We start from the raw sequence: 25,167 nt of genomic DNA, 5'->3' as shown, positions 1-25,167 counted from the left end.
CCATCTATTCATACACCGGAGACATCCGTACCAACCAACATACACAAGTTACGTAACTAAATTCTTTTTACCTCAAGTACTTACTACATGTTATCTGCACAACTATGTACAAGCTGAAACTCCGGCCACCGACCAAGATAACGTACCTACTAGCTTTTTCCGGTAACACAATTTTCATAGCGTTCATCCCTACTTTATCCAGTTTGAGATTGATTTATGGAGTCGTTCCTCTCCACACCCTCTGAGGAACATAATAAACTTTCAGTAAGACTACCTACTAACTTGTAAGCTTTATTTTCGCATACTATTTTTATTAAAATACTCAGTTTTACTGTTATCTATACTTATCTATACTTAATATTATAAAGCTGAAGAGTTTGTTTGTTTGTTTGATTGTTTGTTTGTTTGTTTGTTTGAACGCGCTAATCTCGGGAACTTCTGGTCCGATTTGAAAAAATATTTCAGTGTTAGATAGCCCATTTATCGAGAAAGGCTATAGGCTATACAGGGTGTCCCAAAACTCAACCATAATCCGAGACCGGATGAAAGGCCAAGTCATACCAGTTCTGGGAAAAATAAAAAAAAAATTCCATATCACTTAGTTCAGCAATAATAGACATTTTTCAAAAATGTTGAAATTCCACACCCTTGGTCGCATTTTCAAGTCCTGTGATCACCAATGTCACAATTTTGTTGTGTTTGTTTTTTAAATTTCGTGATCTTCAATAAATATGCTATTAATCGTAAAACAAATTAATGCACAAAACATTGTTAATTTAATGAAAAAAAGGTAAGTTTTAGTAAGTCATGGTTCTCAAAAATATCGTTAGTTAACTTTGACGCTTCATATTGGAAAAAAAATTTACTACACTACCCTTGGCAAGTTATTTCAAAAGTTGGCGCATTTAATCAAGATTTTTTTTGAAAAATGTCTATTATTGCTGAACTAAGTGATATGGATTTTTTTTTATTTTTCCCAGAACTGGTATCCCTTGGCCTTTCATCCGGTCTCGGATTATCGTTGAGTTTTGGGACACCCAGTATATCATAACGCTACGACCAATAGGAGCAGAGTAACAGTGAAAAATGTTACAAAAACGGGGAAAATTATGATTATCTTAAGTGACGCAAGCGAAGTCGCGCGGGTCAGCTAGTGATTAAATAACAGAATGTTTTCTTTGAAAAACTATCTTCATTATTTTGAATACTCGATGCCGCTTAACTTTCCGCCCTGTATAATCACAACGTACGCCTCTCACAAGAATCCCACGTACTTATTTTATTAATAACATTGTTTTAAAGAACGTCCCACATTCACAAACTTTACACCGGCTAAGAATTCGTAATACGAACATATTTTTCTAACGTTTTATATTACCCTGCATTCTACCTTCGAAGTGGAAAATATTAGTCTTCAACATCGCGAATTTTGCCTCCTAAATTAACTCCTGGATCTTAAAAAGTGTAATTTGAACTTTAGTACTACGTGTTTGAGTAGGTTTCACATTGCGAGACGTTTTCATTTGAAAAGGTGTTACGTGACGGTATGGGCTTTGTTTCATGGAACTGCAAAAGGCTTGATGAAGAAAGTAGGTACGTGTCGCCGTACGTCTGATACTGCTGCCTTAAGTTTCTCATCTTTCTGTTCTTCTTTGTTATTATGTCGAGTTTCGCGAATGTCTCGCTTGTTACTTCTTGTATGCTTGTATAACAATACATTTTGTTTGTCTTTCTTAGAAGAGGAAGATTCTGTACAAATAAGTTCGTACCAACTTTTTGAGATGTTATTGGAGGAGCCTAGAAACTTAGATCTTACCTAAAATATATCCTAGAGTTTGGTAAAGAGTAAAAATTATTGAACAACAGACGTTTGCTTTTTTTTCTTCCGTTTTCGGTAATCACTCGCGGTAATATTGTTCAATATAGTTGAATAATGGACATTTGGTACACAATTTCTTCGGTAACTGAAGGTGGTCCAACATTTTTGTTTGATGGCGCCTAAAACTTTAGATGATCTGCGGGCCTATCACGTATCTCAGTTGACAGTTAGTATACGTCAAATCTATGGTCACTATTCAGTACATTGCTGCTTTGACGTAACGTATTAATCACTATATCCTAAGGGAGAAAACAATGGATAGGATAGTGGCTTTCAAATGACTGTCAACTGAGATACGTGATAGCCCCCCAGGACTTAGCCGAATATAGTACAAATGTGAAACTCAGATTCTAACACTAACTGAAGTTACCTTCAGCACAACTTCCATTTAAACCAGGTACACAACGTATCTGATTAAATGTGTAGGTGTTTTAGAATTGTTGTCCGACCGTTTGTACCTTTATTTTCTTATTGTCGCCAGATGTTTTCTTACACAGAAAGGTTGTATTTACCAACAGGGTCGATGACCTCAGTCGGCGACCTTTCAGAAGTGTTTAGAAAGAAATTCTGAGGCTGTTCAAATTCCTTTGGGACTCTCCTTCCTAAGTTTAAGATGTTTTATTTAAGAGCGAAAATGCTTTACGCTCATTGCCTTTGGTAGTTCCGGGGTCCTGTCATAAAGTTATTTAACTATTTATATTAGGAAAAACTTGAATTATCATTCTAAACGACATCTATTTTATCTAGAAACTAGCTTTTACCCGCGACTTCGTCCGCCATTTTCCCTTGGGAATCCGTCATTTTCCCGGAGAAAAATTAGCCTATGTCCTTTCTCGGGTATCAAAATATCTACATACCAAATTTCATGCAAATTGGTTCAGTAGTTTAGGCGTGATTGAGTAGCAGTCAGACAGATAGAGTTACTTTTGCATTTATAATATTTATCATACGTATATAGACCTTATTTAAGACAAATATAACCCTACCTACGTGTATCCCTTCGTAGAAACACAGATGTACAGTTTCAGAAGCAAATATTGTTAGCAAGGCATTTAACCAAATTCATGTCATGCGCATAAAGTTAGAATCAATACCACATACGAAGCAATCAAATTACAGAGATGCTAATATTATCAAAACTGGCGGAGGATTTCAAGCAAATATGAAGTGTCGTAACTGGGAGAACCAGGATATAACTGTACCCCGCAGCTTTACTCGCGTTTATGTTGTATACTCTAGTCTCGTAGATTATAGCGTAACATTAAATGTATCATATCCTTTTTTATTAACGTGGCTATCATACACAAAAAGATTGTTTCCAATCAGACCAGTAATACCGGAGGTAGCAGTGTTCAAACAAAAAAAATCTCCAGTTGTCTTATGTAATGTTGTTGATAATAATCGCATTACATCAACAAGTCTTTAGAAAAACACTCGTATTGTAACCAAAAGTAAACTCAAAACAGTCCAATGAATCAAAATAGTTTAGCTAAAATACGCAGACATAACTAACCAACTAGTTTTGCGGCACGAAGCTTTTAAAACTATGAGTAAAGCGAGTGCGACGCGTTGACGGTAGTTGTGAGTTTCAAGCCCCTTTTGATACGCGGCTGAGTCGTTAAATATCAACTAAATGTTTGTGCAAACTTTCGTGAATTCGTAATATGTATTAACGTGGAGTTTCTCTCTTACTGTTGATATTTGATCTGTTTTTATTGTGTTGTTTCTGTATGGCAGTTTAAATACGTCTGCTATGTTAGATGTCTCTTTTAAGTGTTTTCTTGGTTTTCTTGTGTATAAAAATGAATCGAAAAAGCACAAATTACAAGCAAAATTACTTATTCTTTGAGAAACGGGAAAGGTTTCCAGGTACATAGAGAAAAAAAACAAAAACAGTTGATACAAATTGTGACTGGAGCTGCGCGGGTCAGCTAGCTAGTTACTCGTAAGAACTATAGATAAATATGAAAAACTGTAAGGGATTTAGTCTGCGCTGCGTTGTCAGATAACTTAAGGCGAAGGTTCATAATGACAGAGTCTCATTACATCATTTGTCTATCAAACATCATAGTAATTCCTCAAATACAGTTATCTAACGATAGATAATCGCTCCATAGAATAAAAGTAATAAGTACCTACTCACGGAAAGACTTCACCACTCATTAAGAATTCATGGGTAACAGACAGGTGTTCAACTCACTATATTTAGCTCTTACCATTATTACAAAGTAGATAGCCATTCAGTATTAAAGAACAATTTAATAAGGAAAACATTTTTTATGTAAATGAAGAGGGAAAAGTATAAAAACGTCGATTATTAGCCGGTGATATCAATCAGCTCGGCAATCATAATTACCGGTGATGATTGCGTTGCGGAAGCTAAGAGATTTCCTTTAGATTGAAACCTTTCGGTCGCTTTCATTTCGCTAATTATATTCACGAAGTTATGGCGTGATTTATTATTATTGCAACTTTTGGGTCTCTTCATTGGTGATATTAAAACGAATCTCCGGATTAATGATCGATATCTATTCATTTATAAAAAAATAAATTTACTGGGCAAGAGTCTCCTCCCGGAATGAGGGAGGGTTAGGCCTCGAGTCCACCACGCTGGCCAAGTGCTTACATTAAAAAATAACAAGAAAAATCTGGACAAACGATAATTCGATTTCCTAAAGCGTTCTCCCCGATCATGTAATCATAATAAAACCTGTTTTTTTTCAATTGTTTTTTGATTACACAACAAAAACATTTTGCGTTTGAAGTGTAACGATTAACTGCCCCAAAAGGTCTGAACAAAACCGCAACAATGTAAAAATGTTCTATCTTAATTGGGCACTGAGTACGCGGTTTGTGAAACCGCCTTTGTAACAAAATGAAGCGCCTACATAAAATTTTATAGCAATATTGCAGTTAAGCGGGACATTGCTTTTTTTCTTTTGTCGCGTGCGGTACCGCCTCAACTTTTTATTTTATCTTTATAGTGGTATTATTGTACTACATTTTTGCTGGTAACTAAATTAAATAATGAAGGAGCTGTATATATTGTATAAGCTTGAATAAATGGGTGTATATTGTTGTGAATTTTGTCAATTATGGTACAACAGAGCTGGTACAATGTGAGTAGCGATAGGCATCGAGTAATAACCTTCACGGCACCGCAGCGCCATCTGTGACAGGCGACCTCGCACCGTGCCAGCCTTGCACCACACCAACAGCAACACTATACTTAGTCAACCTATTAAGGCGGTTCAATCGAATTCTAGATTACCTGTCGACACATGCTGGTTGCTAGATTAAAGGAATGCCTTATAACTGCATCGTATTAATTATACAATAAACATAAATTGTTCACTCATATATTGATTGAATAAGCTTGTGGAATTAAAACCTTTGCAAAGTTCGTAACGACAGGTCGCTAATAAAGGACCATACATTTATGTTTCTATAAAATGTAATAAACTTGCCTATTGGTCAAGAAACACCTAGATTTGAATATAACTAAAACTTTTCACCTTAGTTTCGACCAACAATTTAAGAACTAAATTCATAAAAATCCGACACCTACTTTTTTGTATTAGTCTCAAAAGTTTAAACAAACATTTCACTAGACTCGGGTGTCAAATATCACGAATTATTATAAAGTAGGTGTCTAATTACGGTTAACGTCGACATTCGCTCAACAAATAAACTAGGTCACCCTTTCCTCGTGTTATTTGTACAGGATCTACTTAGAATTAAACTCAATACCTTCGACTTTCCTCGGGCAAATAGCTTTCTACCGACTCAGGGACTTTCAGGTTCACATGTGATAGCAAAAACTGATATATTCAGACATTTCGAAGCCTTGTTTTACCCGTGTCATTTTGTTGGTGCTGTCAAAAATGTTTTAGCAATTGTAAACAAAGCAGTTTTTATTTATCCAGGTATCGTGTTAATACATTTTATGTGTAGATAGATATAGAGGTTATATTATTATAACTCCATATTTTACTAAGACATGTTAGTAAATTATGATGTTCTCATATTTGAAAGATAATTATGTTTAATAACGTCTTTGCTAGAATGTTAGATAGGTACCTCAACTCACTTTTTCGCTACTCTTGATTTCTGAAGGCAATTTCAGTGAAGTACAGTACAATTAAGTGACTGGTAGATCATTCTAATTAGGAGACGAATGCTCTGCTCTCTGCAATTTCCTGTGGACACCGAACGTTCCGTCACCAAAGAACTTCTTTAAAACGCAATCAACTTGCTACTTCAATTTAAGTAGTTTTAGCGCTGATTGTAGTTGCCTGTTTCTTTCATTTGTCTTTGTTTATCTGTAAACACATTTAAGCAAATAGTCTATTTTATTTTGGATTAATCAGATAATATCACCTAAGAAGAGACAAGTCTGCTGTGGCCACGATATTTAAACTAGACATCTTTATATAACAGTAGCTCCAGTTTATTAATAATACCTAACAATTGCTTTTATCCTAGTCAAAGGTAAACCATGGCCTTTTTATTTGACATTAGTTTGACCACTAACAAAACAAAAGTGGGGCATTGCAGAAAACTACACGGCATTTTTCTAAAGCTTTCTTTAAAGGCTGTATTCAGCGGTGTACGTATTTTGTCGCACACAATAAATAGGTTTGCGGTAAAGAAACCTTGCGCGAATACAATTAAGGCGTCGTTGCTATAAATGGAGAACAATTTCATTGTTATACGCCGTGGCACATGGCCGAGTCGGGAGTGTTTCGTTATTTACTGCTGCATGCAATTATATGAGTTGTGTAGTCTTTATTTTGTAGGCGCAATGCGTGGTTAAAGTTTAATAGAATTTGATTTATAACGAGATGATTGATTCTTGTTTGAGAGGTTAAAACATGAGACGCTTGTGTGTTATTTTAATTGTTTTAATGTTACGCTAAGTTCACACGGTTAATTTTTCCTATTATTTGATGCACGGCGTCCTGTATGTACACAGCACGACCAGTCTATTTGTAATATGTACGGGTAACCATTTACCACCAAGCTTATAGCACGTCACGATCAGACCACTGCAAAGTTTTCAATAAAAATAATTGGTTTGTCCACCGTTTTATGCATGCATATATGAGAACAAACCGACATACCTTATTAATGTTAACAGAACATCACTTTCTTTCTAGATAGGTACTTCATAGAGCCGTTTATCAAGCTGCGAAATCACGCGTTATTTTGTGATCACCCTATAATAATATATGAAACAGTATCGATATTTTAATAGAACTCTCTGCTCATAAATCCATGCACAAGCTTCAAACAATTACTCTCAATAATGCAAACGCTCATTTAAATTTAATATTGACGTTGACCCCTATCAATAGCCGTTAATGTTTTATCCCGTCCCATTTCAAACAACTGTCTGAAACACTCAACATCGACATACGGTAACAGTATGAATTACCAAACAATATAATGTTACTCAAATGTTTAAGCCTACGTAATAAAATTGGAAACAGTTATGGAAAAGCGCAAATCAATTACATCACGAATTTCCAATGTCGTTTATTGAATCAACCCTTAATTTTTATTTGCTACAGACCGTGCCGTGTAAAGTGTATGTGAATATAGTTACAAAATAAAGACGAAAGAAGGAAGTTTACGTTAATTACATTTACAAATAATGCTATCGGGCGTCGTTGATATCGTCCGCATCACTGTCGATCGAAAACGTGCCCAAAAGGCTGGCTGCAAACTTTGCCAGCCGGAATGTAGCAACGAGCCTGAGACGTATATGAGTAGTGCAGGTGTCGAAAACAAATCAATGACAACGTCCTCCCATTCTGTCACCAGCTGCACCCCTTGACTACGTCTCATGCTTCTATGTTCGGCCTCCTGTATCTTCTAATCAGCGGTTTGCCGCTATATTTAGGCAGGCAAAGTTAAATGGCGTACAATACAGAATATTGTGCTTTTTGATACAACCTCACGAACTAACGAGGTATTGCCGCAGCGATAAACCTTACAGGTCATTAGATTTAAGTGAATTGCTTATGTAACCCTGTAAAATATGCCGCATTATACTAAATAAGTGGCCTCTTGTGATATTTTGTTTTAGCTACATTGTAATTTGTATGTATTATGTTAAATTAAACTAGTTTTATCGTTTTTATAGCTGTTTTTCACGGTTCTACATTATTTTTACGCCAGTATTAATGTTTTGAGTAGTTTTTAACATTCATAGCTTCATGAAGTCTACCGAATAGTTTTCACGAAACCCGTATTTCATAGACTCTTGTAACTTTTCAAAAACGCTTGACGTTCGGAATTACCCAATGCAATTTTAACTTACTGCCAACAGAAAAAAAAAACATTTCGATCTCTTCACATTTCTCCACATTTCCTTCGACCAGTAACAAAATACTTACGAATACATTTTGACTTAACAGTGGTGTAATGATCTCAGACCCAAGGCTGTTGTGACTGGAGGGTCGAGTGCCCTCATGCTTGTATAATAACATCTGAAGGACCTCCGTATCCCTCCTCTGTCCTACATTCAGTTATACGCGAGGGAGTCATCGGAGGGAACGATTCCTCACCCTCAATTTATTACCTAGTGCAGACACAAATAAAGGTGGACTCGTGAACTAGATATCTGCTCCATTTGTAACGTAGATACCTGTATTTTATTTTTATCGTTTGAATGGCTTTTATCTAAGGACCAGGCTATTTATCGTACCTGTACGAAAACTTCAAATTGACCACAAACTAGTCTACTTGACTTTATTCATACTTTACTTTCTCGTTATGCTCTCGTTTTAAGCTCGTAATTAAGAAACAACTTTAAGGTTAAGCATCGCTTGCCGAAATTATCTGTGGATAGGTTCGGTAGACACGTGAAATAATTGTGGCTCCCTGTTGTCATTTACAAAGATCTTTGACAGCCGTTACCAATAGTCAGAAGCTTGAAAGTCTGTCAACCAGTTTTACTTATTTATCATACTTACTTTACTTTGTCCATATTCCTGTTCTCATATGAAAGTTTTAGGGAATCACCGAAACAGATCATTGCTGTTTCCTACAAACGTATATCAATTAAACTAGTTTATAGAGATGTGAATAGAACTCAATCTAACTTATTGTTGGCATTAAGTTCACCTGCGGACCCTGGGGCATGATATTCTTGTACATTCAAATACTATGGGTTTAATGGGACTTGTTAAAGTTTCCGTTAAATCAAAGCTACAGGCGTTTGAAACAATTTTGACGAAAGATAACAATTATGATTGTCATTTGCTCGGTGTACTGTTTAGAAACAAGTATCTTTGTTCGAGCTTTTGAACTATGTCTTTAAATTACTGTACTTTACTCTATCAATTCACCTTCATTCCTAACGAATGACGTAAGAAAGCATTTCAACAATTAAAATTTAGGAAACTTATTTAAAATTAGTAGTAGCAAAGGTAGCTTAATATGAGGAAATTGCTGTTCTTTTAAATCAATTCCTACGCTTGGAGTGCTAGGAAAAGCACCCGTTATTGAGTTGCAATACACTTTGTACAGAAACAATAAAACATTGACATTCAATGTACCGACCTATTTATTGTGGAATTTAAAACCAATGAAAAAAGAACAAAGTGGTAGTTGCAAGGCGAGGCGGCTGCGTCCTCAATCGAGTGTCGAGCCCGCGTCCGGCGCAGCCTACTTCCGCTCCCACGCCGCGCGCCGCTTCCGACTAACTTGTACCTAACTCACTGTTGAATTAACATTCAAATACCACTAGATAAAACACCATCGTGCCTCTTTTATTGATCTGAAATAGATTAGAAAAGTTCGAAAACAAATCTACTGTGTTTAGGTACTTTTTGTTTGATGTAGGTTTTTTATTGTCTTTCATTTTCCTTCTTTTTCTTACTTTGTCTCATATTATTTTGTAACTTATAACGATATAGCTAAGTACCTATTTATTTCTTTGATCTTCAGCATAATAATTCTTCAACGAAATAATTGATGAATTTATTAAACGAAAAGAGAGGAAGAAAATTATCGAAATATATAGAGAATTTAAACGATTGATATTTGTCAACTGAAGTCTTACATAGTAACCCGTTCATTTCGCTGATTAGCAACTAACAACAATTAGATCAACAAACAGAATTCTTAGAACTTGACAATTAATTCCAAATACTTAACACAATACTGTAGAAAGACAGAATAATATTTATTCACACAAGTTTGTTCGCGTTGGTGTAAAGAGAATATTTATCTTCATTACCCGGTGTTCGGAACAATGAGTACGGCTTCGAGATAGAATATCACATCCCGTGTGGGATGGTACAAAGCACCTACTCTCACTGGTTTAAACAATGAGTATGTTGTACACATAACGGTACTTACGCCTTGAAACCAGTCACTAGAACTACAAAACAATCACACTTTTATTTCACTTCGAAGCGTTTTACAAGATGAAAGGATTACAACTTTTTATCGTTTTCTAATATTGTTTTTATGTCATACTACAAGATTAATATTATAATAAAACAACCTAGAAATTCTTGATAGTGTAGGTACAGTGTGGCAGAGAAAACTAAAGATAAACAAAAACACATAACAGTACATTACACAGCAACTAACACTTCTAGAATTTACTTACGGAAAACAAACGAAAACTTTAAAAGTGCTCCAAACAATTTACTGTTGTAGCATAAAACTACACTTAAGCTGTTCCGACGAGTACGAATGCAAATGCAAAATACATACACATTTATCTTTCATAAACATGTCTGCAATAAAACCATTACAGTTTTATTATTTCCTCTCCTACGAAAACTCATTGTAACTGAACCGTTCCGAGTTTCCCGACCCCCGAATAAAACTCAAAAGACGCATAAAGAGTTTAGAACTTTTTATAAGACAGTATCCCTCATCGCTGTCCTCATTATAAACTTTTCTAATAACGTTAATAGAACCAAATTAAAATGGCCGCCGTTTGCAACGTGAGCTTTGTTTCAAAGTGTTGGGCAACACTATCGAATGACATCCGTTTATCGAAGGAAACTCTATCGCCTTGATGGGTGAAACCTGTCTGAAGGTCGGGAACAAGCTCTCTTTGGCCTTGTGTACCGATGTACATAGGTATATTAATAGCTAGGAATCCTATACAATAATTATTATAGTCTATAGTCGGCTTGTACAAAGACTTACCCGAAATATCGCATCGACATGTACCTACCAACAGTACCAACTCCACGAAGTGATAAGAAACAAGCATAACATTAATTTCCCTGGAAGCATCATACAACTACATTACTTATATGATTTCTCTGTTACATAAGCAAACACTACACGATATAAACCAAAAATCTTGCCGCATTAGGTCACCCTAAGATAGTGGACTCATGAATAACGTCATACAGCCACGCCAAGGCAACCTGTTTCTGCAATTTGACCACGTCTGGACATCGCAGCGCTGTTATCAGCTCGCAAGGGACACTGTTGGAAACATACATTCGTTTGTTTGTACAGAATTTGGGATTGTATTTGTACACGTGATTTGTGTAAACAGCACTTAGTAAAGGGAATGCTTGAGGGAGACATTGTGAGTGCAAGTCGTAAGCGGTTGGTAAATAAACGCTTTGTAAATATTCTGTTTGTTTCGTACATGATGATTAAAGTGTTAACTACAATTTAGTCGTATTCTCTGTACGGATTCAGATTTACAGGCTCCATTATTAAATCGGATATTTTATATAAATATAAATTCATATTTTTTTATAACTACGAGAGCTTACTTAACTGTAAATTTTAAAGGTTGAATTGAAAGTCATAATGCTATACGCTATACAAGACAAAAAAGGTTATTTCGTTTTTAAATATCTGTATCTCAAGACGCGATTGATTAACGAGCAAGCATGCAAGCTTGCGTAGACAATACCTTATGACACCTTAATCTCATGTTGAAATATTTTATGTTTCAGAGAAGGGTATGTACCTGGGCTCGCCATGCGAGTTCACGTGCAACCCGAAGCTGCTGCACGTGTACTGCGACCCCACCACCGCGTCGTGCCAGTGCGACCCCAAGCACCCCGTCGCGCTCGGCGTCGCTAAGGGATGCGCTAAACGTTAGTACCGTCTTTATATTTTATGTATGAAATCAGTCTTTCAAAACTCTATATTTGTAGTATTGCATATTATTCCACCGAGAAAACATCTGACGGTGATCGAAATTATTAATTCCAACTAATTCTAACTGATTTTGTTCATGTATTTATTAACATCTGGTAATGAAGAGGTTTTGAAAATATGAAGGTGTAAAGCAAGCTTATGGAGCTGCCTGTGCGTATCATAACTGTGTTAATCAGAAATAGTTGTGAGCAGGTCTCCAATGGTGATGATGATAGACAAAAATCTAGCCTCTTATTGCTTAGAGTTAAAATTACTATTTATCTCCTGAAAGCTAAAAACAATTTGATAATTCATTTCCTCAGTCACGTTTAAATGCAACTAAAATTCAGCATTAGGAAAATCTCAATATTATTGTAGATCCGAGAATTCAAATTCTGTCAATGGAAGAGAAAAACAAAAAACCGTATAAATAAAGCGTCGTTGCTTTTACGCATATTTACATCTAAGAGCATTTTCCCCAAATATCGGGGGCGCAGAGGGTTGGCAACTAAGAGCTTTTGCCTAAAGACCAGCGAGGCACGTGCCCAAGGCGACAGGTCAAGGCTTTACGGCCTTCAAGAAAGACAAAGCAGTCTATAACTCCCGACAACACTGAGACTTGCATAACAAATACATCTTCCGTGAAAGTAGGAAAATCTTCCAAATATGAACAATTCTTTGAGCTTTATCGTGTTATGTAGGAAGTGAATTCCTTTGACAACAACCATTGGATACATGTTCAGAAACCCTAACAAAACTATAGAAATTCTATATTCTATTTGTTCTAAGCGCCTATACCTAAACGGGCTAAAAATATTTATACACGTTCCCGAATTATCGTTGAACCTTGTAAAGTGAAACCTTAAAGCCAGGTTTACAACAAAAGTATCAAATGAGCCCAATCGTTACGTTTATTGGTCCAACCCCCAGCCTCGTGTGAGAGCTCTCAAGGACCTCTTTTATCCCTTTTCGTTCAAGTTCTGTTGTTCAGAAACTTTCAACACGAGTGGAAAACAAGTGATATAGTATTGGACAAGTTTATTTATTATGTTTCGTATGTATAAACGTGAGACTTTTGGGCCAAATTGAGATAAAGGAATATTAGTTCTAGTTATAAGGAAATTCAAGACAGTGCCGAATATTAGCTGAGCCCATACTACTACTTACGATACTTACTACCTATACTTAAGATAGGTATTTATTGTGAAGATATATATTTAACTTATTACTCGAATTTAGGGATCGTGCATAACAAATAGACATTCGAATTTTCATTATTATGCTAAATAGCAAGAAGCGAGCTCCTAAAAAACCTTCCTAAGTAAATCCAACTTCAATTATGTGATCTTAGCTACAATACAAGATGGAAGCATAAAGCTAGTTAGAACTTAAATAAATATAAATTCATAATTTTTTACTTATGTTGGCATTATTTCCTTTTGGTAATATTGTATTCTTTTCTTGTATTTTCAGCGAAGAAACTCGGTGAGCAGTGCTTCTACCGTCAGACGTGTCGAGCGTTTGATGCTCATGCGTCGTGCGTGCAAGTTAACCACAATGCGTTCTGCCAGTGCGACCCCGGCTACCACAGCACCAGCCACAACAGGCCTACGCAGAGGATCTTCTGCACTGAAGGTAAATAATAGCCGCCCTACCAGACATTATTATTTTGTTTACTCTATTGTTATATAACTCCTTAGTCTTATCTATGCACAAATCTCTGACTATAATAATAATAATAAAAACCCATTAATGTCCCGCTGTGGGCAAGGGCTTGACTCCACCACGCTGGCCAATTTCGGGTTGGGGACTTTGCATACCTTCAAGAACTATTCTAAAGAACTTTCAACCATGCAAGGTTGTATCACGATGTTTTCCATCACCGCTGAAGCATGTGATAATTATTTCTTATACACACATAACTTCTAAAAGTCATTAGTGTGTTGCCTCGGGCTCGAACCTGCGACCATTTGCTTGGGAGGTATCAACTTATACCACTCGGCTATCACTGCTGTCAAAGGAATAACGTAATAAAATATTTTTATACCTTTTCGTTACGTAAACACCGATAAAATATTGGTTTCTACTGAGAGAACTTTCCTAGAATTAACCTAGGCTCAAATCACTAAGGTCCACCTTGAAACACTTTTCTAAAATAAATAAATTAATAATGTAAAGTAAGTGCAAACAGAAACAAGCTGGATTAGAAAAAGTTTCATGTTGACTTTTTCATATTTTTTAATCGTCTGCAGCAAGATGGCCTGTTTAACTAGAATAAACATGCCGACATTTTACAAGGTTGAAATAATGTTTTTAACTACACACAAGGGTTCCAAGGACAAACATTACAAGTTTCACGGCTAATAACTCGGTCTCAATAACAAGGGTTTGTTACACAAACAATTAGGACAGTTGAACAACACCACTTTTATTATCCTAATCCTTTTAACTCTGGCCCAGACAAATGTTATTAGGTCAAACTCTACCTGCTAAATATCTAGCTTTGCTTGTTTGTTTGACTTGTTGGAATGACCAAACCTTCAGCCTTCATCAGCAGTAATTGTTTTGTCTTTGACAAGATCATTTGGAATTGTGTGATTTAGCATTTCAACTTTGTCTAGTCTTGTAACTCTGATAGCTCTTTCTCAAGTGCTGCAATTATTGTATTCCAGACCTGGTGTTGCTGACGGCCGACATGCCGACGCTACTGGGCGTGGCGTCGGGCATCTTCGTGCTGGCGGGGCTCCTGTGCATGGTGCTACACTTGTACACCAAGGCGCGATACCACCCCACGCATCTAGCCGACGCGCGACTCACTCCACCTTGCTTATACTCGCTTAACGATACAGGTAATTTGTACAAGCCCCAGAATCGAGCCTCGATTGACGCCCAACGAAAAACATGCTCCATTATTGATATTTCATATTATGCATGCATATTTTCCCAACTCTACAGAGTCACGGGGTTAATATCTTTTTTGGATTACCTACTGTTGAGATTGAGATACTCATACTTAAAGTTCAAGCTTGATGTGGATGGTGTCAAATGCCTCTGATTAGTCAGTCTTTAGCAAAGTTGTATATCTCTGCACCAGGTGGCACGCTGAGTGCGACTCGTGCATCGTCCCGGGCCTCATCCCGCAGCGGCTGCACGTCGGGCACGCTGGAGGCGGAGAGCGTGGGGGGCACGGGCGGGGCGGGGGGCTCGCGGCGGGCGTCGCGGCGCGGCGTGCCGGTGTCGGCGTCGCGCGCAGGTGCGGCGCGCACGGCGGCCATCTTGCTCATCTCGCGCCACCTGCACGTGCGCGGCGGCGCGGGCGGGGGCGGGGCCGTAAGGCGGGACGGCGGCGCGCACCCGCCTAAGTGCGCCGCCAAAGGTGATCTGGATAATGTATGCAGCGCGGCCCCATCATCTGCACGTCTCGGTGTCTGGGCGGCGAACACCTGCCGCGCCATCCGAATGCTCCCGCGCACTTTGCTTCACCGCAGCCGAATTGGCTGTTGTGTTCAAATGGGAATCAAAATTGGGTGCTCCTTTGAAATTGGCTCAAAGATAACGAACATTATTCATAATCTTGCATCTAAGAAGAATGTTTTGGTTTGATCTGCAAAACTTCTAGAAGCATATTTAAGTCATATCTGATAAATATCTGTCCAAGTTGTAACCAAGCATTTCATCAAGAGTCTCCGCTTAATTAGGAGTAGTATCTCCTGTATCCTCCTAAAATTCTTAGTATTTGATACTATCATCTTTTCTAAAATCAGCAAATGTCGGTAAGCATTCGGTTGGTGTCGGTGTGCGCATGAGACGTGTCCCGCCCGTGTCCGTTAGATGTTGCGTCTCGGTGTTAGCGACCACGGACTGACTGCAGTCTGCGACTGAGCGACCACCATGCAACGTGACGCGCCAAATATGCTGAAACTATCCAAACATTACACCTTAATTTCTATGACTCTTGAATATCAAATCAATTAAAAGTTCTTCGGCTATCATGCCTGAAGTATCTTCAGCTTTCAGATTTATAGTAGCCCTTAGCTTTGAATTTCACCCCTCTCGGAGGGTTATTTCCAAAAATCTTTTCTTAGTTCCCCTAGAGACTTAATAAGAAATATTCATACCAAATTTCAAGTTTCAATGCTCAGTAGTTCGACTGCGCATTGTCCATTAGTCCATTAGTCAATCACTCAGTAACGTTAAGGTTTTATACCTACTGATTAGTGGCATCACCTGATCTTCCAGTTACTTCCCATTTAGTATTACAGACAGCATACGACCAATCTATAAATACAAAATATGATGTCAAATCGGTTCCAGACATAATAGGGAAAACCACTTGACGTATGTGTGTCATATCACTGTTTTAGAATTACGCAATGTTTACCTTTCCATTACATTTGTATTTCTGTTATTATGACCTGATGATATATTATGTGGTACCTTGTAAATGACCCATTAAACAGAATCATGAACTTCATTGTAAATGGCTTCAGGGTTAATATGGGTCATTCCTGATTTCCTCTTTAGGTAGGTGTAATAAGATAACTCATGGATACATACATCAAATCAAGTCTTCTTCCCAGAGCCACTTCGTACGATTCTTACAAACTTCCTTTTTTTTCATTCACATGGATCTCACAAAACATATCTAGAAAAGGCTAATGTAACCACTTACATAATTCCTACAGATTAAATCTGTAATTCTAGTTTGCGCGACATTAAGTGTAGATACTTCCTTTAGTCTCCATATCTTCTCAGCATATTTGGCATCAGACGAATACGTAAGTACAGCTTGATGTGAAGCTTTACTCGTGATAGCTCGGCTTGTGGCGCGAAGTCGCAGGATGAAGTGTGTTGGCGGCGCGAGCAAGATGGCCATGGTCCTTCTATCTATCTATTTCCCACACGCCTTATATGTATGAGCTAACGAAACTGAAGATACAATATAACGAAGACTACCAAAATTCTGTATGTATTACTTATTAGCTTTATGGTACATACACCAGTTATATTTTACAACATTGTTTCACTAAAAATAGCACATATTTTAATATTATCACGTTACATAACATTTATTCAAAAAATCATTAATGTTTTTAATAAAATACAACACGATAACGCACTTTGCGTCAGCGACCATGCAAATAATATAGCAGCACATTGTCTTAGGGAGCAGATGCAGAAAAAATCTGAAAGGTTTTTAACGAGGCTTCAAAACATCTAACAATTTGTAACAAAACATTACAAATGTTGGAGAATGTTATCGTGTTATATAACTGGTGTGTGTAACCACCGACACACATGACAAGCAGTGCTGCATGGAAGTTGATCGCTTCGACACGTCACTACAAACATATTTTTAACATCATTTTAGTTCAAAATTCGGCGACACCATTTCAAAATTTTTATTCTTAACATCACGCGAACAGCCAAATTCAAAAACACATACACGCTTAATCTCAAACATGATTGAAATAATTGATATGGAGAAAATTGTCCTGACAATCAATAGAGATCGTATGAATCATTGGAAGCTGTTTTTATAAGAATTCTGAAGTCGCTGAGAGAATAATAAATCTATAAATAATAAATTTAACCCATTACTGTCCAACTGCTGGGCAAGGGTCTCCCTTAATGAGGGAGGGGTTAGGCTTTGAGTCCACCACGCTGGCTAAGGGCGGGTTGGGGAATTGTTAAAGTATTTTATAAAGTCACTACAATTGGTTTGCTTCTAGGTCTAGATTCATTCATTATTTGGCTCTGCTTTAAGAACGTAAGTTTCTTTGCTGTAACTAACCAATGCCAGTGTTAACATTTGACTTAAATGGGATATCTATGACGATTTCTTTGGTTGACTATAGAAATTGTTTTATTTTTTTGCTGGAATTAGTTGTTGTTTTATTCTACTTATATAAATAATAAACATTAGTTGAACATGACTTCAATATAAAATACATCAGTTACTTACATTGTGGTTGAAGCTGCTATAAATGTCATGTTCTCCTGATTGTATTTATTATGTTCCTTACAAAATAACTTTCAAATGATATGTCCACGACTTTATTGGTATCAGTGACGTCAAAGTCTGGTCTCCTAACGAAATATTGCGATTAACAAACATGTAGTGCTGTCGCAAGCACAATCGGAGGAGAAAGCTTCAGTTTCATGGCCCAGCACTGCTTCCAGCTTATCTGTTATACTGTACACCTCACTGGCTGTGCATGTCGCCGTTTGCTTTCAACCACTGTGATATAAAGAAGCTTAAGTCTATATTAACACTTCTAAAAATATATCCGAGGCATTTTCCTACCTTTTGGTAGTCTTTTGGTGTCGTCAAGTATTTAAAACCTTTTGATATGATGTACTGTATTTAGTAAGTTTTTTTAAACAGTTTGTACTTAAATGTTTAGTCCCCAGTAATATTGGTTTCCAGTACTTTAAATGTCGATTTCCCAGTAAAAAAGCTTCTATACGTATTTCATTGTAACAGTATTCCGTTGATACATTTGTCGTAGTTTGATTCTCCATATAACGTTTTTTATATTTCTTCATATATCCATTCTAACAGAGGTATACACACAACACATGTATATAGAACTGTATATAATATATGTTATCGCTGTTTCGCTTCGCTATATTTGTTTGTACATGTCGTTAAATTTAGAAATATACATATTTAATAAATAATTTATTTAAGTTTCAAATAAAAAAATCAAAGCTTTAAACACAGCTCCACATTTTAAAGACTCAAAAATCAAAGAACTAAATCAAATGCTTTTCACTACACGAGGAGAAACAAACATAGATGCACGCATCGTTGATAGAAATATACAGACGAAGATGTCTAATGTGGACAATATTGGCAGGTTCGCGACGTCCAAGTTTAAGCTCAGTGCAGAGCAGTTCATCGTCGATCAGGAGCTACAGCGCGAAGAGATGGGAAAGAGAGCGAGAGCAGAAGGAGAGAAGACAGATGAGTATGCGGCTCGCTCAGCTGCACGACAAGATGGCGGCCGGGCGGGAGGTGCCCAAGCACGCGCCCACGCCGTCGCCTCGCTCGCCCAACAACTCCACAGATGGACTGCTACCGTCTGTATGTGAGATTAGAGAAGTATGATCATTCCTCTTGTCCGTTGTAGTGGAGACTTACGAGGTTAGATGTTGTGGATGAATTTACGAAATAGTAGTTTCACAAAAACGGTCAACTTATTAGACCTGATTATTATTTGACTTTTTAATTTGAAATAACGATACATATAACATGATGATGATGATTGTTTATATAATTTATTCAGCTTAGTTCGGAGACAATCTTGATCAAAAAGATCATTCCAAAAATAAAGTTACAGTAATGTGAAAAAGTCTTTTTATTTCATTGTATAAGATGAATCACAATAAACGTAAACAAACGTGAGAATTCATTCAAGGTTGAACCTAGTCTGCTTAATTCGTAAAAATCTTCGTAAAATCGTCCATAACGAACATACACAACTCCCAACATGACACACCACCTCCTTATAAAGTTAGTCCCTTGAATACTACACACTACACATATTTGTTCCCAATAAGGTTTCACTCACCGTTGCCCTTTTACGATAGTGACCTACATTACAGTCCTTTAAAATGGTCATTTGTGATCGTGTGAACCAGTTTTATTAACAATCGTGTCAATGTCAATTCCATTCAATATTTCGTCGAAAAGTAAGAGAAAATGGACGTATTTTTCGACGTTTTCTAACCAAATTGACGGTACATTTTAACAATTACATAGTGGTACAATAAAAAGCATTCCTTGCTTACTTTAGAAATTACCCCAAACAGTATTATAACCCCTTATATTCTCTGTACCCACTTCACAAGCTACTAAGCACTTACTCATCTTATGAATGTCATTCATAATGATCATAAAATTTAAAGTATTTACAAATAAAATTGAAAGCATTTCAGGTAAATCTAAAACGCAACCTGAAGAAACCTATCGACGAAGAAATATCAGCAGCAAAAGTCATTCACAATAATAAACATTCATAACTCACATCGCACATACCTACAATGTTAATATCAAATCTTCAGATATGGATACACACGCCTATGACTGCTCAGTTATAACAAAATAGCAAATCGAGTGCAATTAATGATAGCAATATAATTTAAATAGTTACAAGTTTGTACAATAATGCAGGAACATCAATGCCTTTTACTGTCAGGATAACGCGTGTAAACTATATACAATAATATGCATATCTGAAGACATTGAAATAGATCAATAGAATGCAGAATAGTACATCTAACGCAGACACATGGTAACGGTTATATTGCAGCTGATAACAAACACAGAGAGTGGGCTGCAGGGCGTGGACGGGCCGTGCTCCAGCTCCTCGCTTTACTGACACCAGCCCCTCGGCAAGACGACGCGGCGGTCGCTCGACTCCCTGTCGTCTGACGGCTCGCCGGCCATCGCCTGGATGTAGGCCGTCGCCACTAAGAGAACTACTGATCGTTGATTATTACATCACTATTAATTAATATTACACGGAAATTGGACGCGCCAAATTATTTTGTGTATCTGAATATAGCTGCAAGCCACTACGAGGAAAAAGAATATAGACAAGAGATTGAAGAGAGGACTTCACGGATAAGATGGCTTTACGTTTCCCTAACGCACAACGTTTACATGTGTATTATTTGCTTCGGTTTGCTTGACATTTCGGCCAGGCTGAAGTCGTAGTTGCTGGTGTTGAAATGTCAAACAAACTCAGTGATGTTAAGACCTGCGTAATATTAGGTAATAGGTATGCAACGCGAAAGTTAAACAAGTGTGATATCAGTATGTCTGTAAAAAAGGCCCAGTAGCCTGAATAAAGGCTACTTTGTGTGACTATGAAGAGGTCTATGTATTGTGACTGACATCATTCTATGTCTCAATTTAGGCCGAGAAATGGGCATAGATCTTAGACAAAATTAAATGCACTTTACATGGCTTTTAGGCCAACTATAATCGGTTTAAGCCCATTTTTCTGGCCTCTGTCACTCACGATACGACCCGTGAAAGAAAGCCAAATATCCCCTGATGAAGAAGAAAATTTTAAGAAGATCGAAGATAGATAAAATAGGTGACAATATTTTATTATCCTCCTCGTAACAGCGTCGAGTAGTTCTCGTAGAACATTCTAGATCATTGACTGACAAACATTTAGTGAATAACCATCGAAGTATCACCGAATGTACATAAATAATGTGTAGCTAATGGACTCGTCGATGTCTGCGAACACCTCACACAGTTCTGAAGGATCCCAGTTGTTGATATTGTAAGTAACGCTTATGCTTATAGTTAGATCCTCGGGGACTCGTGTCTTGGCTGTAATGTTGACGAATACCTTGGCTTATGAAGACGGGCTTAGAATGAAAATTAAATTGGTTGATGCATGTGAGAGGAAAGCTATTCCTGACATGATTATAGGCAAGATGGTTTTGTCTGGTAGATCATGATCTGCTAGTCTAGGTCGGGTTTTTGGTTTGACAACCAAGGTCTGCAGGCTATCGTGAGTTATACGGTTTTGAGAATGGCTATATGAAAATATTATGATGATGACGTTCGTGGTTAGAGGCGAAAATGTTTTACAAAATTGTAATATGTCAAGATTGTATGTCAATGTTGCTTCGCGTATATTTACTGAAGTAACTGGCCAAAATGAAAATATTTTATATGCTAAATGCTAGTTATAACCAGTCGTCTATCATAGAAAGCGAAGGTTGATAGTTACGTAAAGAAAATGAAATGGTGTGCAATGTTTCAATGGAACTACGATTGGCTAGACTGTTACGAAACAGTTACTGAAATCAAGGGAAGGGCCTTGGTATATTTTAATATTTATTTTTATCAAAAGATCAAAAATAAATATTGGAAGACGGCGACATTATCCAAGACGTCGAACACTCCGGGAGTAAAAATATAAGACTAGATAATCGATAGCGTTGTAAAGATATTAACGTAATACAAATTGTTATAAGTAAATACATTGATTTGTATCGTTTCATGGACATTTTAGATACATTTACGCAATAAGTTTATATTAAAAACGAAATATATATCATTTGTTACTTGTTTATACGTGAATTAGTTTAATAAATGTTGAGGGTATTTGATTTATGGATGACAGATAATTCGGTTACGTTTGAAATGTATAAGATATTAATGGCCGTAATATTTTTAAACATTTACATTTATGTATTTATTAATAATGATGTACCTGATTGTTGATTTTGTTTTGTTCGTTTATATATTAGCATGGAATTAGGCTTATTACATGTATGTATGTCATGCGACTTAACAACACTGATGCTTCTAACAACAGTTTTAAAATCCAATGCGATGGAAGTAATATTATTTTATAGGGTAATAGCGGGCTGATGTTAGAAGTGGGTTCAGTGATCGAGTTAAAGGTAAACATGTACATTATAAGTAAGTAGTTAGAATTGGAGTGATTGCGATGTGGCTCCGGCCAGGCCTTATAGTTCAGGAAACTGGAACTGGAAGTGTGCTGATCATAGATACAAAACATTTTGTACTCGTCATGTAAATAATAATATAGTTTGGAAATTAGTTCATTTAGTGTTCGCTTGCTGGAATTATAAGTCTTTCTATGTCTGCTTTTAATTAAGAACATATCTGCCATAGTCATCACCTTCATGGTGACGTCTTTTAAAATATAGACTTCTGTAACTTACACCTTCACTATACTCGGCTGTCCGATTTCTTTTAAAGTAAAGAAGATCTTTGGTTTAAAATACTCAGTAGCTAAATCTTTGTGCAAACTCCTTTTCAAACGTCTCATATGGAAAAGGTTGAATATAGAAATTTCTTAAAAATATCTCACGCTTTCTCGTAACTGGCAAATATAAAATGAATTATGCACAAATATGTGAAGTATCAAAAATGTTAGATACAATATGGATTGTAAGCATTGTTTTAAACAATAATATTTGTTACTAATATATAAACATTAGCTGTACGCAGAAGCAATTTATAAACATCTTAGAACTGGGGCTGATCTAATGCTGATGACGGCTCCTAACACATATGCTACATTACATCTTGTGCTGTTACTACAAATCTATTATATTAATAGTTTCTCGAAACTTAAATAATGTTTTAATATTCGTAACACTACACAGTTAGCTACGGGATTTTAAACTGTACATCTAGATTTAAATCTAAAGTCAACTTTGATCTACCTCGTCTCCTCTTCAGACGGTTTAATCACGGAGGAAATGTTAAAAGATATTGAAGCTTTATGTAAATCCATTAAAAATATACATAATTTGACTCTCTCCATAGCACATCAATTTTTTACCCTGTACAAAGTCTTTTCGAGTTAATTAAAATTCTCACCCAGTTAGAACACGAAATATTACCAGCTCATAGAATTTGATGAAATGATCACTTACCAGAAAATGATGGGAAAAAGTATCGCTTCAATATTAACAATGCTATATTAACGAGTTAGACAATAAAGGGCTCATTTAAAATTAAAAGCAGACACAGAAAGACTGAAACAAATAAAAAAATCGATGAATTATGTAATCGTGATAATAAATTGTAGTTATTTATCGAGATATCCAGTTGTTTTGTAATAGCACAAAGTGAAACGCGACCCAAAATGGACTCGACTTCGGATATGTTGTGTTATCGCTGTTTGCATTGCCAAAATAAAATGTCAACCAAACTGTTTGAAGTTTTATTTCCTGTACATTATTTTATAGTATCCCTTCAAGAACAGGTCAGGAAATATGGCGTGAACATTCTTTTGAATATTAGCAGACATCGATATCTAAGCTTCACTCAGATTCACTCTCCATACTTAATGGTTTCATGGAGCATGCGGGCATACCACAGTCGGTTCCAGTTGTTTTCAGTAGGGTAAGTAGGTATTATCTATACTAATCTATACTAATATTATAAAGCTGAAGAGTTTGTTTGTTTGAACGCGCTAATCTCGGGAACTACTGGTCCGATTTGAAAAATTCTTTCAGTGTTAGATAGCCTATTTATCGAGAAAGGCTATAGGCTATATAACATCACGGTACGGTCATTAGGAGCGGAGTAGCAACGAAAAAAGTTACAAAAACGGGGAACATTTTGACTCATTCTCTTAGGTGACGCAAGCGAAGTTGCGGGGGTCAGCTAGTATGTTATAAATCTTTCAGCTACTTCAACAGATATACTCTAGGTTGACTTACAAACTCGAAGGAAAAATATGAAAGGGCACAAAGGATGTCAAGTGTATTTTCCAGTCTCTTAAACTGGAGGTGAGTCTTTTGCACTAACCGAGCATATTATACTGATCAATATGAAACCCTCGTGAAATAACAACTTCAAGATGATAAGCAATTGATCAACATCTTTATACAATAGGCAATACAAGACTTATAGCATGTTACTCGTGTAAAACATCTTGTGACGTCATAGTCTACGTAAACTTGTGTGCTATTGTTAGACGTAGGTTTATAAATGCATTTCTTGATGACGTAAAACCCTTGCGTGGGCTCGAGCCCTAAGCCACTGACAAAACCTTGGATGATAGCCAACTTTTCTATGATCTACGTGTTATTTTCTTTAACTAGAACATTTTTCTATTGAATATATTTGATGAAAAGACAACTATGTTATTGAAAAATACAACTCCCGCACTAAGAATTTCCCTTGTGTTGCAAGGACTTTTGAACATGCAAGAAACGGATACAAGTTATAACCAGGGCCGAAACTAATTTTGGTGAATCGCACAAATAATTGTTTTGTGTGAGAATCAAACCCACGGCCTCCCGACGCAATGGTAGTGGCTCGGCGACCACCTTAACCACTGCGTCACGGCGGTCGTCTTTTTTTCCTCTTTTTTTAAATCAGTATTCATTGATTTATGAATGCCTTGCAACAATAACCATACTTAGGTATAGATTGCGCTACTATATCAAGCTTAAGTACGTAAGGAAAATCTATTGATTTACCTACCTATTACCTAACATAATTTGTTTCTAGAAATCGTTTCTTTTAAAAAGAACTAGGCAAAGTCATGTAAACATTAGTCACGATTGTAAAACCGCAAAGTAACAGAATGTTCGAGGGATTATTATCACTGCATCATAACAACACATGA

At 36.7% G+C, this 25,167-nt stretch overlaps 1 protein-coding gene across 4 annotated transcripts in view; it reads left to right on the top strand.

Annotated features, from left to right (window-relative positions):
- LOC142973452 (uncharacterized) overlaps positions 1–23,733 on the top strand; it is a 66,662-nt gene extending 42,929 nt beyond the window's left edge. The window contains exons 3-8 of one of the 4 annotated variants that reach the window (XM_076115141.1): positions 11,830–11,973; positions 13,490–13,651; positions 14,689–14,865; positions 15,111–15,269; positions 18,880–19,124; positions 20,335–23,733. In XM_076115141.1, coding sequence (XP_075971256.1) covers positions 11,830–11,973; positions 13,490–13,651; positions 14,689–14,865; positions 15,111–15,269; positions 18,880–19,124; positions 20,335–20,403 — 956 coding nt within the window. In that variant the 3' untranslated portion in view covers positions 20,404–23,733. Of the gene's footprint in view, positions 1–11,829; positions 11,974–13,489; positions 13,652–14,688; positions 14,869–15,107; positions 15,393–18,879; positions 19,125–20,334 lie in introns of all 4 variants that reach the window. The other 3 variants (XM_076115139.1, XM_076115142.1, XM_076115140.1) reach the window with 3 other exon arrangements.
- The last annotated feature ends 1,434 nt before the right edge of the window (positions 23,734–25,167 follow it).

Source organism: Anticarsia gemmatalis, chromosome 6, assembly GCF_050436995.1.
Source record: "Anticarsia gemmatalis isolate Benzon Research Colony breed Stoneville strain chromosome 6, ilAntGemm2 primary, whole genome shotgun sequence".
In the NCBI taxonomy this organism is placed as follows: domain Eukaryota; kingdom Metazoa; phylum Arthropoda; class Insecta; order Lepidoptera; family Erebidae; genus Anticarsia; species Anticarsia gemmatalis.
The sequence above is the reverse complement of the archived record's forward strand: the minus strand, read 5'-3'. Positions and strand labels throughout refer to the sequence as shown.